Here is a 16,012-nt window from a genome sequence, read left to right on the forward strand (position 1 = left end):
GCCATCTCTCCAGCCCCATGGGGAAGGTTTTTAAGTAGGATAAATAGCTTGTGAGTGTTAGGTTTTGATTTTGCTGATTGTGCAAGCTCAGCTTAGGATTTAGATGATATGAAAGGATAGCAGTTTTCATTTTGAGTCTGTTCTTCTTGGCTTCTGTCTTGTATGGAATTCGTTTTTAATGATTCATCTCTACAAATGTAAGTTTAAAATCTTCAGGTTTAGTGCTGTAGAGCTTAAGTGAAATCAGGGTTGGCTTTGTAGAAAAAGATCACATAAAGAAACACTTTAAAATTTGTGTTTCCTTCCAGCCTTATTCAATTTCTGTATTTTAATGTTTTGTGAATGATTAAAGAACCGTAAAATTCATATGTTGCCTTGCCTGACCTGCAGTGAACCCTGTTATATCTGGCAAAAGTATCAAATTCAGACCATGGACTGAATAACCCACTATCCTTGCTACAGACAACTTGTCATATTAAACAGTTTTTAAACCTGTGTAATGCTTATGTCACTTATTTTCTTAGGATTTTTTAAATTATCTGTAGTCCCACTTAATTTTAGGCTTTAAGTATTTGCTCTTTTTGTAGAATGTTTCTTGGGATGATAATGACAGTAATTTCATGGCTTTGTAAAAAAACTTTTTAAGTTTTCATTTTATTGCTCATTTAATATTAGATAACAATAGGTTAAATAAATTATTTACATAAATGGAAAAAAAATTTTTTTTGAGGTCAGGTGTGGCCTGTTGCCTGATTGACAAACCACCTTCAGAACAAGAATAGGGGTGTTTACACCTTTGCAAAAGTTAGTATCACATGACACAAGGTAGCCTAGTGACTAATAGCTGACATTAACTAGGCAGGATGCTTTTCTCAGAACTAACATTGGGAGGTATCTTGACTGCTTTAGGCACTGAGGCCTAGTCCTGTTCTCACATAGTTGACCAATTTTCAGCTTCAGAGGCTCCCAACATCTGTTTTTTTTGTTTTGTTGGGTGAGTGATGGGCTGTTGCAGTTGGAGAAGCTGTCTTTGGAGAACTCTTTAGAAGACCTTTGCATTCTTGATGCCAGTCCAAGGATTTTGGTACCTGTATATAGCAATTTAACCCAGTGTAGTCCAGTAGTGCATAACAGTACTACTGATAACTCAGTATAGCTGGCAGTTTTAAGAAGTTTTGAGCGATTTGAATCTTTTACAGCTAGCATATTACATTATTGCTTTTTCACTTCTCATGGTTATACTTTTCTATTGATGGTTAAGACCAAGTTAAATCAAGACCTGTGTAAATAAATCAATCTTTTCCTATCTTAACAGGATCAGTTAAATCTTCCTCAGGATTTAGCTTGGAACCAAGTACAGCACCTCTTGGGTTTTTTGTCAGTGTCAGCCATCTGGATGAGTTATGGCCATTGCTTGACCAAGTTGTATTCTATGAAAGCTTGAGAGATTTTTTTTTCTCTCCAGGTGACTCTCTGTAGGCACACTGTACATCAGTGGTCACTTTCCTAAATGGTTCCATAATCTTAATCAGAAAATCAGGGCAAATCTTCTTTTTATTCTTTTCTTTCCTTCCCTAGATCAATTGTTGGGATGACAATGTATAATCAAGCCACACAAGAAATTGCAAAACCATCAGAGCTTCTAACAAGTGTAAGAGCATATATGACTGTACTCCAGTCAATAGAAAACTATGTTCAGATCGATATTACAAGAGTATTTAATAATGTTCTTCTTCAACAAACACAACATTTGGACAGTCATGGAGAGCCTACCATTACAAGTCTGTATACAAATTGGTAAGGAAATCTGGAATGAGTTTGTTTTGTTTTTAATAATGAACTGTATAGGGAAAAATATTCTTATAGATAAGCACTCATTCTTGTTATTATTCAACTTGAAATTACATGCAGGATGTGTGCCACAATAAATTTTGAATTTAACAGTTTCTCTGAGCTATAAATTTACTTTTCTCTTTAGGTATTTGGAAACTTTGTTAAGGCAAGTCAGCAATGGCCATATAGCTTATTTCCCTGCAATGAAAGCATTTGTGAATTTACCCACAGAAAATGAATTAACATTCAATGCAGAGGAATATTCTGACATATCAGGTAAATAATACTGTAGCATGGTTTACAAAATTTAAAAGCCTTGTTACACTTGGAAACTTTGTCTTGGGTTTTGACTTTTTATTCTGTTCTAATTTTGTTGAATTTTATGCATAATCTCATCCTAGAATTGTTTGCAACTTATGTTGTCTTTTTATTACAAATATTTTTCTCAAACTTTTACATTAATAAATTATGTAAAGGGGCATTACAGTCACTTATTTGTTTGTTTTTATGACAGGTCTCACTCTAGTTCAAACTTGCCTTGAACTCATTATGTAGTCCAGCCTTGCTGTGAACACTTAGCAGTTCTGTTCAGCCTCCCCAGTGCTAGAGTTAGATGCATGTACCACAGGCAGCAAGCTAGCTTAGCTAAGCACCTGCTTAGATAAGCGCAGGGTGCCACCACATGCCACCCCACCTCGGGCCACTGAGTCCGGGCATGGTAGTGCATGCATATAATCCCAGGCTGGAAAGGCTGAAAACAGGAGGATCACTACAAGTCCAAGCTGTGTAGTTAGACCCTGTACCAGATACATTAAAAAAAAAAATGCCACTATGCCCAGGTTCCATTTTGTTAGCATTCATTTTTTATTGTGTTTGCTCTGTCAGAAGTATAAAGTTAATTATATTTCTTTTCAGAAATGAGGTCATTATCAGAACTCCTAGGTCCATATGGAATGAAATTCCTAAGTGAAAGCCTTATGTGGCACATTTCATCACAGGTGGCTGAACTTAAGGTAATTTAGTCTTTATCAATTTTATTTTTTGAACAGTTCCTGATTAAAGTTTTGGGAATTTGTACAAAAAACCTAAGATACTACTTTAGCCTGACATCACAGTGCTCATGTGTAACTGAAATTAAAGAGTTAGAAGAGCCTTTTCATACTATTTTAGTTTAGTTATCTCTGGTTTAGAAGTAGCAGGGAGCAGAATGAGAGGGTATTTGACTTGCAAAAGGAGACTGAAATTCAGATTTTGTAGCTTTTTAATTAAGCCTCTGTTGTAGTTACTTTATCGTTACCAAGTCAAAACAATCAATACCCACAAGTGAAAAGAGGAGAGGTTTATTTTGGTTTACGTTTTCACTCTGAACTGGCTTAGAGGCAGAAGCAGGTTAGTGGAAGGGTGTCAGTGGAAGACAGATGCTTATTCCATGGCAACCAGAAAGTAGAGAAAGAGGGAAGGAGCTAGAACAAGAATATACCCTTCCAGGTCCTGTCTCAGTGACCTGCCTCTAAGACCTACCCCTAACAGCAGGTGGTCAGCTTTAGCAACCCCAGGACTCAGTTACCATTCCCACACATGAGAATTTGGAAGAACATTAGCCATACCATTCTGCTCCTGGTTCCCATAAGTCTCATGTTCATCTCATTATGTAAAAATACATTTAAGTCCATCTCCTTAAGAATCAACAAAATTTCAACAGTTACTATACTGCTAAAAAGTTTATTTCCAAAGTTTCCTCTGACACTTGAGGCAGACTCCTAGCTCTAAGTCCCTATAACAATCAGAAAGAAAGCTAAGCACTGCTAGCATATAATGGCACAGAATAGACAGTCCTGTTATAGATGGATGGATGGACAGACGGACGAACGGACAGGAATGGGAGCAAAGAGGCCCATTAACTCAGGACAACCATGTGCAGCACCCAGAGCATATTATGGTCACACGTGAACTCCAAATGACTTGGGCAGCGCTGCCTCTCTGAAATTGCCAGTTACCTCTCTCATGGCCTTTCTTATATTGCCTGTGACTTTCCTCAGCAGATGTTCCATATTCTTGACATCTCCAACTTCCTGGGGTCTCCACTGTACTTTCAGTTACATTCTTATAGCTTCACTCACTGACCTCAGGCACATTGTATGGCTTCCCTTGCCTCATCAGAAAATGTGAGTAGACAAAAAAAATGTGGGTAGAAACCTCAGTGACCCTATAAACCTTAAATTTTGCATGCTTGTAAAACAACATGGATAATGCTAAGGTCTGCTGGCAGCTCGAGTAGTAACCACTGCCCTTGGATCATGGCAGCAGAGGCCTTCAAGTGGCTAGATCACGGGGTACTATGATGGATTCTTGGGAGTCAGTTCTCTAGCTAACACTTGAACAGCAAGCCCAGGGCCTGTCTTTACAAATGAAAGCTTTACAGCTTTGCACCTTTGACCTTGTGAAAGGTGGAGAAGCTTTTCAATTACTGAGATTTCTTTAAGCCATTTTTCCTATTATCCTGATGCAAAATATTTGGCTTTTTGTTTGTTTTGTTTTGTTTTTAGTGCAGGGTCTACAGGGACTCACTGCACAGATTAGACTTGTACTGATTCTCCTTTTTCAGCCTCCCAAGTGCTGGGTTTGCAGGCGCGCGTGACCGCCCCCAGTCTCCCTGCCCTGGGGGTGGGGCCGGCACTGCGCACTGCGGTCCAGCCCTGGTTGCTGCCCCTGCCTGAGCGGGAGCTTGGCTTCTTTTTAATGCTGATCTGTTCAGCAGCTGTGCTCTCCTTTGCTCCATATTTGGAGGCACTTCCTCGTAGGAGAAACTAAAAACTTTGTCGGCTTTTTGTTCCTGATTGTCACTGTAGATCTGGTTGAAAGCTGTTGTAAGTATTCCTTTTACTTACAGTCTGAACGTTGGACTGTTTTGAAATTCTCTCTGCCAGAGAGATTTTTTTTTTTTTTTTTTTTTAAGGAAAGGAAAGGTTCATTTAGCTCGCAGTTACTGAAGGTTTCGGTCCATACTTGACTGGCTCCAAGGCAGAGCGGCACAGGGCAGAGGGTGTCCATTCATGGTGGTAGCAGAGAGCAGAGGAGCCAGGGGAGGAGTAGCAGAAACAGTGGCCTCCCTCTGCGAGCCTTAAACTTTGTATCCTGCAAAATCCTAGGACAGGGGCAAAATGTCAACCTATTTTCTGCCAGAGCGTAGTACATGTTCTTGAGTCCAAGTGTCAGTAGAGTCCTTGTTTCCATCAGAAACCTGAAAAAAAAATTAATTAATTTTTAAAAAGAGGACGGGGATCAATCCCTCGTTCTGCAAAAAGAAAGAAACAAAGAAACAAAAAAACAAACTGACCAACCAACCAACCTTGTTTACATTGTTCATAAGTCCCCAAAATTTTAGTAGTCTTAAGTTAAAATTCTCTCAAAAGCTAGTATAGATAGATAGATACATACATACATACATAGTGATTCCTTCAACAGGAGTCTTTGCTTCCACATTTCAGTTAGCCTTTTGGTTTTCTGAGCTCTGACCAGAATCTCCCATCAAACTGAGCTTAGAACATTCTAGGGCTTCTGTAACCAGCAGTGACTCAGTTTTTGTTCCTGACAAGATATCCAACATCCACAACTTAAAAAGTGGAGAGGCTTATCCTGGTTTTCATTTGTAGTTCGTGGTCAGCCAGGTCCAAGGCAGAAATACCAGGGTAGAAGGGCCAGAATGGCGATAGCTGCTGCTCCTCACAGGACAGCCAGGAGAGAGGTGGGAGGAGATGGGGCAGGAGTACGCCTTCCGGGTCCTGCCTCCATTGGGCTATCTCCTTACAGCGGTTGGCATTAGTGCTCACCCCATCACCTTCCACATGTGAGACTTTGGGGGTACCGTTAATCTTCACACCTTTCTTCTGTTGTATTGTGGTACTTTTCTTTGAATGATCAGATTCAAAATTGCAGCGATTTATTCAGTTTATAGTTCAAGTATAGTTGCTGCCCACAAATTGTGATATGAACATGATTAGGCTTAGTGTATACTCTGTTTTTTTTCTTTCATTCCTTTCTTGGTTCTGAGAATTGAACCCAGGACCTCATACGTGCTAGGCCAACAGTCTACCACTAAACCACATTCAGTAATTCTTCTTATCATAAACTGTTTAAAAAACAGGTAAATTTATTTTCAGAATATGTAGGATTTAGAAAAAATGTCTAAGACGAACAGCATTCGAAATTATCTTTTAGCCTTTTCAAAATACATCAGTGCTAAAGTGATTTTTCTGTTGAAGGAGTCTGTATAATATACATTAACTAGCTTTTGAGAGAATTTTAACTTAGACTACTAAAATTTTGGGGTCTTAATGAACAATGAAAAAGAACCATAAAATGTTTTTAGATGACTTTCTTTCTAGACTCTTTGGTGGTTATTTTTATTTGTGCCTCACATTTTTAATTTATTAAGAACATTATCCATAGCATTGATAGTTTTCCTTTCAAATGTAACATAGAATTCTGAACAAGATCATGTAATTCACTGAAAACAGACATACAGATTAAGGTAGTTCTCACAATCATGATGTTTTGCTGAGATAGTAAGAGTCATTTTGAATAAAAGCTTATTATGTTTAAACATTTAAAAAGAAAAGGCAACATTGTCCATTGATTAAGAACTCAGCCCTTCACTTCAGATTATTTTGAGTCTCAGTCTTGCCACTGCTTTGACTTGGGCAGTTATTTAAATTTACCAACCTTTTCACTTTGAGAGAGTGCACATGAAGTTTTCAGGTACTCAGAATAATATTTGGTATGGAGTAAGTACTGAACAAATGCTATTTTGATTCCCCCACAACCCCATTGAGTGCATATCAAATCAAGTTTTAGACAGACATTGAAGTGACTCAGAGACACCAGTGTTACTTTAGCAGTCGATAGCAGCAAATGAGTGTGATGAGAGCTGAATTTCTGATTAGGAACAATGACAAATTATCTGGATTAGTATCACAATTCCCTAGTGATATTTATTTTTCTGTATTTATGACAAGGTCTACAGGGTGTACAGGGTCTCACTACATAGATCAGATTCGTAGTGTTTATCCTGCTTTCAGTATCCCAAGTGCTGGGATTACAGGTGTGCGTCACTATGCCCAGTCTCAATAGCTGTCTTAGCACCCCAGAGGCAGGGCCAGCACTGCACACCAGGAATGGAACCCTGCTGCTACACTCTGCCTAAGCAGGCACTGTAGTCCACTGATCTATCAAGCCGGCCCCTACCTAGTATTTTAGGAAAAGTTATTTCTATAATTGTTCTGCAGTTTTTCCTATTTCCTGTAAATCTTTTTTTTTTTTTTTTTTTTTTTTTTTTTTTGTGGAGCCGGGGACTGAACTCAGGCCCTTGCGCCTGCCAGAGAAGCGCTTATTCTACTGAGCCATCTCCCCAGCCCGAATGTAAATCACTTATTACCACACATCTGTTTGTAACAAACTGCCATCATTCCAGTTGCATCTTCCCACCAAGGTGCCATGAAACATGGACATAATATTTAGAAAGTGTGGGCTGCTGAAGTAGCTCAGCAGACTAAGCACCTGCTTAGGCAAGCGCAGGGACCCATGTTCAATCCCTGGCACCACGTGTCGCACCAGCCCTGCCCCTTTGTGTGGGCATGGTGGTGCATACCTGAAGTCCCAGTGCTGGGGAGGCTGAAAGCAGGAGGACTACTAGGAGACCGAATTGCCTAGGGGACCCTGGATAAATACATAAAACAAAGAAAAATATTCAGAAAGGGTTCCACAAGTGATTGTCACGTGTAGTAAAGAGTATGAGAAAAGGTAAAAATGGAGATTTAAAACAATTTAGTAGAAATACAGAAACTTGAAATAAACTAATTCATTTGAATTAGGACAAAGTAGGGACATGATAGTGATAAAATTAATTATAAAAGCATTTGGCACAAGAACAGTGTTGTAATACAGAGTAGGATGTTATACTTTTTTTCTATCATTGTTTTAAAAACTCAGTTTATTACTGTCTAGGCTTATCTCTGCCAGAATAAAAGTTGTTATTTTTAGTTGCAGTTTAAATGCAGTCATTTTTCCAGTAGTTGTGTTAGCAAAAGTATTCTTAATGAATTATATGTTCTTTGGATAGCTGTTCTTCACTCCCTTCCCTTATTTTTATCTCTTCCTTCTTTCCTCTTCCCTCCTCTCAGTGCTTCCTGTGCTGGGAAACATGGTTTTCATATAATTCCCATTAAGTAGGACCATACTGTAAGTTACTCTGCCTCAGATTGTGTACATCCAATGATGTGCTTGTTTCCTGAAGACATACCCATTTAGCCTATCTTTGGTCAGCTTTATCTTTAGCAGTTTTATTTTATTTTGGTTCAGATTTGTTGCGCTCCCTGTCCACTGTAGTGTTTACTTTACATTAACAGCACTTCTGTATCTAAGTATAAGGTGTTCCTTTATTTAACTTTTTGTTTTTCTTAAATTCTTTTTGAATTTTCAAGCTGAAAAAAATTTTAAGACTTAAAGAATTTTTTGTTTGTTTATTGAAACAACAAAAATGTAGAGTATCAGGATTTCATGAATTGTGTTCCCTCCTTGCCAAATACTAATTTCCAAGTGTGTTTTTATTTTCACAAAGAGGTATGTGTCTGACCTAGGATTTTTTGTTTTTTAGAAACTTGTGGTGGAGAATGTTGATGTGCTAACACAGATGAGGACCAGCTTTGACAAACCAGACCAGATGGCCGCACTCTTTAAGAGATTGTCATGTGGGTAACTCGTTAGTTTTTATCAATATTAAGAAGATCTTGGCACACAGTAATTTATCTTTTACCTAAAATTTGTGACATAAATACAAGCAGTAAATGAGGAAAAATACTCTTGGAAAGAGAACTAAAGAATTTTTATAGTCAAGGATCTGGTTATTTCAGAAGTTTTTTTGACCATACATTTACTGCATTTAATTTAGAAAATATGGTATTATCAGTTTTTGAAGTTACTAAATTTAATGCAGTAAACCTACATGTACATACATCTGTGTAAACATTGCTGTCATCAAGATACAGGACAATTCTGTCACCTTAGAAAGTTGCCTGCTGCCTTCCCCATTCAGACTTCTGCCTCTGGCCTCTAAACTCAGACAACCACTGATGTGATTTCTGTTGATAGATTAAGTTTATGTTTGGCTCCTTTCACTCAGCATTGTGTTTTTTGAGGTTCATTCATCCAGGTAGTTGAGTGAATCTAATTTGTACCTTTGTATTGATTACTTACAGCTTGTTGCATGGAAACCTCACCCTATATCTTAACACTTTCTTTAAATGTATTCTTGATACTGATTGTGAGAGGGTAATGTAAATGAACAGAATCTTAAGCATTTATTGAAGTGTCTTTAGTTGAATCATTTTTAGATGCACTTTAAAATAAAGGGTTTTTTTTCCTTTTTTATAGTTGAACTTTTAAAGTTGTAAAAGCTATATTTACTGATTACTTTGAAAGTCTTAATAGCACTGAAAAATGAGTCAAGTCCTGAATAAAATTATCATTGTGTCAGAGAAAACCAAGAAAGACTTTTTTTTTCCCCAAATAAAAATCCTGGCAGCTGAGGTTATAGCTCAGGATAAAGTGCATGCTTAGGATGGTCACAGCACTGATTTCTGTCCCCACTCAATAATAGGCGTAATGATTTAAAGAAAATTAAAGCGACACTTCCATCTGATATTTTTCCTTTAAATGCTTCAAGCAAATCACTTTGAGCAAATCACTAGTATTTTAATGATTTTAAAAAATAAAAGCTTAAAAAATGCTATTAAATTTAAAAAAGTACTATTAAATTAAAGAACACTAAAGATTGTTTTACAGAGTATATCAGTAGTTGTTAGAACTATAGACGCAAAACAGCGAGGGAGCTTTTTGGGTGATAGAGCTGTTCACAGTAGCGCTGAGGATGGTAACACAGTTCTCCAGGTTACAGTTCCTAGCACTAGGCACCTTTCTGTTCAGAAAGGTCAGGTTTTTTGTATGATACTTTTAAAAATAGAATGAAAGAGAAGACTGACGGGAGGTTATAGGGAAGAAGAGCATGAATAAATAAATTTTTTTAAGTGCCGTTTTCCTATTTGTACTTGCACTTTTTTTCATTTTTACTAGTTTTTGCTTTTTTCATGTTTCTCTCATTTGTAATACTCAACTGACCACCCATGTAGCCTTAATCCCCTTTAACTTTCCTAGTAATAATCTTTTGATTGTATCTTCTTGTTAGAAGCAGTTTACACTGAAATGTTTATTATCTTCGTTTATTCTCCCATTTGTGAAATTGAGACCAAAAAAAATTCTTTAAAGTCCCAAAGAGAATTTGCAAGTTTTCAAAATAAACCCAACATCTTTTATCTAAATTCTGCTTATGTGAATTTTGCTTATAAAAGTGATGATTTGTAACATTGAAATTTACCAAAACCAAATCTAAATAATTAAATCATTGTTTTTTTTTTTTTGTTTTGAAATACTTTTATTTATTTGTGTGTGTGTGTGTGTGTGTGTGTGTGGCCAGCTCAGCCCACCAGGGAGCGCGGCTGGCTGGCATGTGGTGCTGGGGGATTGAACCGCGGTCCCTGTGCTTTGCTAAACTTGTTCTTAGTAGGTGCTTTAGACCACTGAGCCATCTCACCAGCCCGTAAATGGAATAATGGTTTTTTTTTGTTTTGTTTTTTTTGTTCCTCGAATGCCTTCAGGGCACTTTTGGCCAGCGGGAGAGTTGTGAGGTTCGAACTCCAGCAACCTGAGGCTGACAGCTTTGTGGAAGCAGCCACTTAAAGGACTGAGCTAGGGCCAGGCCCCCTAAATCATTGTTAATCATGTTCATTAAATTTGTTCTTAAAAGAGAGTTTATTAAACCATGTTTGTGGTTTGGCAATAAGGTGGATCCACTGCAGAGTGACTTGCTTAGGGAGTATGGAAGGCTGCTCTGCTTGGCTGAACTCACTGTCCTCCTTTATCCTGATCCTTTCCCGTGCTGCATCAGCATACGTCCTGTCCATACGCCTGTGTTATTTTGAAAGTTTTGTTTCACAGTTGGTTAACATATCCTATTAAGAAAATGTATTTTGGGCTGGGAGATGACTCAGTAGAATAAGCGCTTCCCTGGCAAGTACAAGGGCCTGAGTTCAATCCCTGATTCCACAAAAAAAAAAAAAAAAATCCAGTCAAAAAAGAAAATATATTTTAATTGATAAAAAATAGATTTAAATTGTGAGGCAGTCTGGAATTTGTCTTTATGTTTTGGGTTTTCTGGGTGACGAGCAAATCTCAGTGTCCCTCTTGTTTTCTGACTTTCTTGTGGCTAGGACCATCATTTTCTTAGTGATCCTGGCCTTTTTGGCACCATGCAGCAGTCTGGAGGACAATTTTTCTACACATGGTGTTGGTGTGGTTTTGGAGTAATCCAAGTACATTTGATTTATTGTGCACCTCATTTCTATTACTACATAGCAATATGTAATGAAATTATTATATATATTATTATATATTATTATATGATTCAGAATGAGTGGGACCCTTGAGCTTGTTTTCCTACATCTGAATGGCCTCATCTCTTGGTGATGGGAGACAGTGACACCTCAAATTCGTTGTTTATGTCCAGTGTACCCCATAGCCTTGTTTTGGCCACTGCCATTGCAAAAACCCTGCTTCACAGTGATAGAATGTTGAAAGTGGAAGCAGGCCTTTTAGTGCTTTTGTGACAAACTCAGATATTCTGCTTTGTCTTTCATCAAGATAGTATAGAGATTTGAAGTTGTCTCAAGTGTACTTTCCAGGCTACCATCATTTGTGTTCTCATGCAGTTGATTCTCTTCTAACACAAAGTTGACTTGCCTGGTGTATTCATACGTGGGTCACGGACCCATTCCTTCTCAGTTCAGGGATCTTCTGTAATTGGGCAGTAGTGTTCTGACCATTCTGCAAGCTGACATAGGTGATCCTGCACCAGCTCAGAGAAGTCCCTGGCTTGATGTCTTTCAGAATCTTGTATTTGAAACATATCAGAAATCTTGGAGCTCACCCATTTCCCCTGTAATTCCAGCTTGGCTTTGAGTGCAGCCAGTTATCTCAGTGACTTGAACATGGTTGTCTTCCCTTGAAGTGGAAAATTGTGCTCCTTGGGTGGGTTGAATTTCAGTGACACAGAATGGGTCAATGAAATGTGCTGCTTTTGTAAAAGAAATCTCTGGAGCAGCTTTCTTATGTCAGAAACTCTGACCAGTGATCTACCTTTGGAAAGCCATCTCACTTCTGTGTATAAGAGAAGATCCATGTACTCTGAATTCGTTTCAGCTGTGTGAACAGATGTTAAGTTAAAGGCCTGTACTTTAGTGCACTTGGTTACGTTCATCACATCCTGCAAAAACGTGGAATTCAGGTGACATTTTTGGCCAGCCAGAATTTCTGTATGGATGACACAGTGGGTCGACTCACATTCATAAGTGACCTATTTGACTGAAGTAGAGCCTCTCCATCTATACATATACTAAATCAAAATGACCAGTTTGATTTTTCCTGATAGGTAATTATATCTTCCTGAAAAATATATTACACAAAAACAAACATTGTTATCTTTTTGTCAGTCCCAAGTCTTTTGAAGTTCTGAATTTTCATTTGAATCCAGACATGGTGGCATGTATTTGTAATCCCAGCACTCAGGAGGCTAAGTCAGGAGGATTGCTTCAGATTTGAGACCAGCCAGACTAGCTACTGAGTTCAAGGCTAGCCTATCTAAAAACAAACAAAACAAACTATAAATTTCCCTTTTGAGGAAACACTGCAATTTGGGTTGAAGAAAGGAATGTATGTCGACATTTCCCTTTATGTGCAGGACTTAAATGTAGCCATTTTGCACCACAGCTGTAGTTAGCTTTGCCTGAAACAGGGTGGTTGAGTGGGCTGGTTTTCTTTCTAATCTGGGACATAATAAGTGCCTCTTCACTGCCCCTCCAGATTCCTCTGCATCTCACTATTTCCTGGAGAGAGCAGGAAAGGCAGCATTTCCCCTGTCACCCATTTCCAACCCAGTGTCTTTCCTCTCAGTATCTGTTAATTTAATCAAATTGCTATTAATAATGTCTTTATGGAAATTTTATGACTTCATATTTTTTCCATGATTAAAAAATAATCTAGTTCACTTTTTTCTTCCCTTCTCCCTACTCAAATTTAGCTGTTGACAGTGTATTGAAGAGGATGACAATAATTGGTGTGATATTATCCTTCCGATCATTGGCACAAGAAGCACTTAGAGACGTAAGAACCATTATGAGCACATACTCTATATACAAGTGATTGTTTTCAGTTATCCAGAAATTATTAATTTTATTTATTTTTTATGTATTTGGTACAGGGTCTATAGGGTGTCACTGTGTAGATGTGTAGTGATCCTCCTGTTTTCAGCCTCCCTATAAGAGCTGGGATTACAGGGGTGCACTACCATGCCCCATCTTAATCGCTATCTCAGTGTGCCCCTGGGGTGGGTTGGCCCAGCACACTGGGGATCGAACCCTGGCTGCTGTGCTCTGTCTAAGCAGGTGTTTTAGTCTGCTGAGCTATCTGGTCAGCCCTAGAAATTATCTTTTGAATTTACAATTGACAGTGTTATGACTAGAATTCCAGCTTTAATAGCTGTAGAAAATAACATGGATGAGAGGGAGCTTTTTTAAATTAACCTTTATTTTGATACTAAAATTTGGATGATATAAAGTTTACTTGGTTATTGTATTTTTTTAACATTAATTCATTAAAACATTTTGTATTTTGACTATACATATTTTAACTTGAAATATATTCCATTTCCATGTATCTTAACACTTTAGAAAAATCATGAGTGATTAATATACAAAAAAGAATAAATCCTATTTACTATTTCAGAATTTACAGGTTACTATTTAAAACTATATATTCTTTTTTTTTCCTATGGCTAGGTCTTGTCCTATCACATTCCTTTCCTTGTAAGTTCAATTGAAGATTTCAAGGACCACATTCCAAGAGAGACGGATATGAAGGTAATTATACAACATCTTTTTACATTTTATAGAGTCTGAGGTAAAATGTTTAAATTGCATGTGAAATAAATTTTAACATATCCTAAACTACTGTAAAAATTTTATTTTGCAGAGTGTGCTTGCCTTTGGAATTATATCTTTGAGAGCTCAGCACCAGAATACTACTAACGGTGTTTTAAAAGTCAGCCTTTTTTGATTACCCACAGCAGTGTAGTTTGGTTAAAATTGATTTTTTTCTTTAAACTGATAGAGCTAGATAAGGCAGTGAAATGTGAATTCTTTTAATTCTGTTTTGCAAATTAGGCATTAAAACTCTTATTAAAGGATGGTAAATACAGGGCAGCTAAGAAACTTACATACCAGGTACAAACAAGAAAGGTAGACATTATGTACTGCAAATATGTACCCAAGGGGCTGGGGAGATAGCTCAGTGGAATAAGTGCTTGCCTGGCAAGCACAAGGTCCTGAATTCAATCCCTGGTACCACCAAAAATAAAAAAGTAAATTAAAAAAAATGTACCCAAAGAAATGATTGGAGGGCAGATAAAAAGAGTTATGCTGTATTATGTCCATGTACCAACTCTATGCAGGAATATAAACATTAGGTACTACACACACACACTAATAAAAGTTAAAGAAAACCTTTCTGGTGGATTTATTTCAAATTAATAAATACAGGAAGGTTGACAGCTTTATGTGAGTCCACAGATTTTGTTTGAAAATTTGTTGAGTCATGAAATCCAACCACTGACCTAATCTTAGCAACTGTTGACCAGTGGTTGTGCATCTAGTATGCTACATATGCTGGAACTCATAACTGTGTGTTCTAGATATGAGCTGTTTGGACGGACTTTCTGTTTCACATACTTTGAAAAGCTCTGGCTAAAAAAATAATAATGTTTACACTCTTTTGTATGACATTAATCTCTCAAATTGGGGGCCATTGAAACTTTCCGAGCATTTCGCCACTGGTTCTTTCCTTCTCCCATTCTCGTTCCTTCCTGTGCTGCCTTTTTTCACATATGTGCTTCCACCTGCTCAGATCGGTGTGCATTCTCACATACATCTGCTCTGTGCTCTTCATTTTCTCTACTTGAAAACACTATTCTTTTATATTTTGGCCTTTTGAAATCTTGCCATTTCTTTTCTAGCCAGATCTGATTGGCCTTTTGTAGAACTGCATTGGAACCCAGGACCTTCACACTAAGCAACATCCCCACCCTTTTTTGTGTTTTTATTATGACACAGGGTCTTGCTCAGTTGCTCAGGTGGTCTCACACTTACAGTCCACCTGCCTCAGCCTTCCAAAATGCTAGGATTGTCACTTTCTAAGAACCATTCTAGATTCTCCATTAATAAAGAATTTTTTTCTTAGGTTTATCAGAGACCTTTTTGTTTTATCTATTATAGAGTTAAAGCCATTTTGCCTTGGATTGCAGTTGTGTATTTATATTTATACTAGACTGTAAACATAAAGAGTGAGACCTTATTTCTTTTAAAAGTCCAAACATGATTTTGAACAACTTCACTGAGTTACAATTCACCTGTCAAAACTTACCTCCTGAAAATAACATTATTCGGTGATTTTTACTTTTAGGTGTAGTCACAACATTTTGAAGGCATCACTGTGGTCAGTTTTAGAACATATATATTATCCTTTAAAACCCTCCAATATCCATTAGCAGTTACTCCTGTACTTCATCCCAATGACCAGCCCTAGGCAACCACTAATCTTTGTCTCTGTACATTTGTTGGTTTTGAGCAGTTAGAGGATGTTTGATCTTTTAACAGTGGCTTAACTTAATATTTTCAAGGTTCATTTATGTGATAACACAGTGTTGTAATACTGTGTGGTTTTAAGAGTTAGTGTTGAATTCCCTTGTATAGGTATACCAGTTTGTTCATCACTTGAACATTGGGGTTTTTTTCTACTTCTTGAAGCTATTATAAATAATGCTCCTGTGAATGACCATGTTCAGTATTTTGTGTGAACATGTTTTCATTTTTTTCAGGTGTGTATTTCAAGAGTAAAATAGATGGGTCAGGGCTGGAGAGATGGCTCAGTGGTCTAGAGCACCTGCTTGGAACAAGCTTAGCAAAACATCAGGGACCGCGGTTCAATCCCCCAGCACCACATGCCAGCCAGCCCTGCCCCC

General features: G+C 37.7%; 1 protein-coding gene across 1 annotated transcript in view; it reads left to right on the forward strand.

The window, feature by feature from the left end:
• Nckap1 (NCK associated protein 1) overlaps positions 1 to 16,012 on the forward strand; it is a 103,270-nt gene that overhangs the window by 77,093 nt on the left and 10,165 nt on the right. The window contains exons 21-26 of the mRNA XM_004628636.3: positions 1,579 to 1,797; positions 1,979 to 2,109; positions 2,749 to 2,846; positions 8,486 to 8,579; positions 13,019 to 13,101; positions 13,776 to 13,856. Of these exons, the coding sequence (XP_004628693.2) occupies positions 1,579 to 1,797; positions 1,979 to 2,109; positions 2,749 to 2,846; positions 8,486 to 8,579; positions 13,019 to 13,101; positions 13,776 to 13,856 (706 nt within the window). The remainder of the gene's footprint in view (positions 1 to 1,578; positions 1,798 to 1,978; positions 2,110 to 2,748; positions 2,847 to 8,485; positions 8,580 to 13,018; positions 13,102 to 13,775; positions 13,857 to 16,012) is intronic.

The sequence above is a fragment of the Octodon degus genome, unplaced genomic scaffold (assembly GCF_000260255.1).
Source record: "Octodon degus isolate 3935 unplaced genomic scaffold, OctDeg1.0 scaffold00025, whole genome shotgun sequence".
Taxonomy (NCBI): Eukaryota; Metazoa; Chordata; class Mammalia; order Rodentia; family Octodontidae; genus Octodon; species Octodon degus.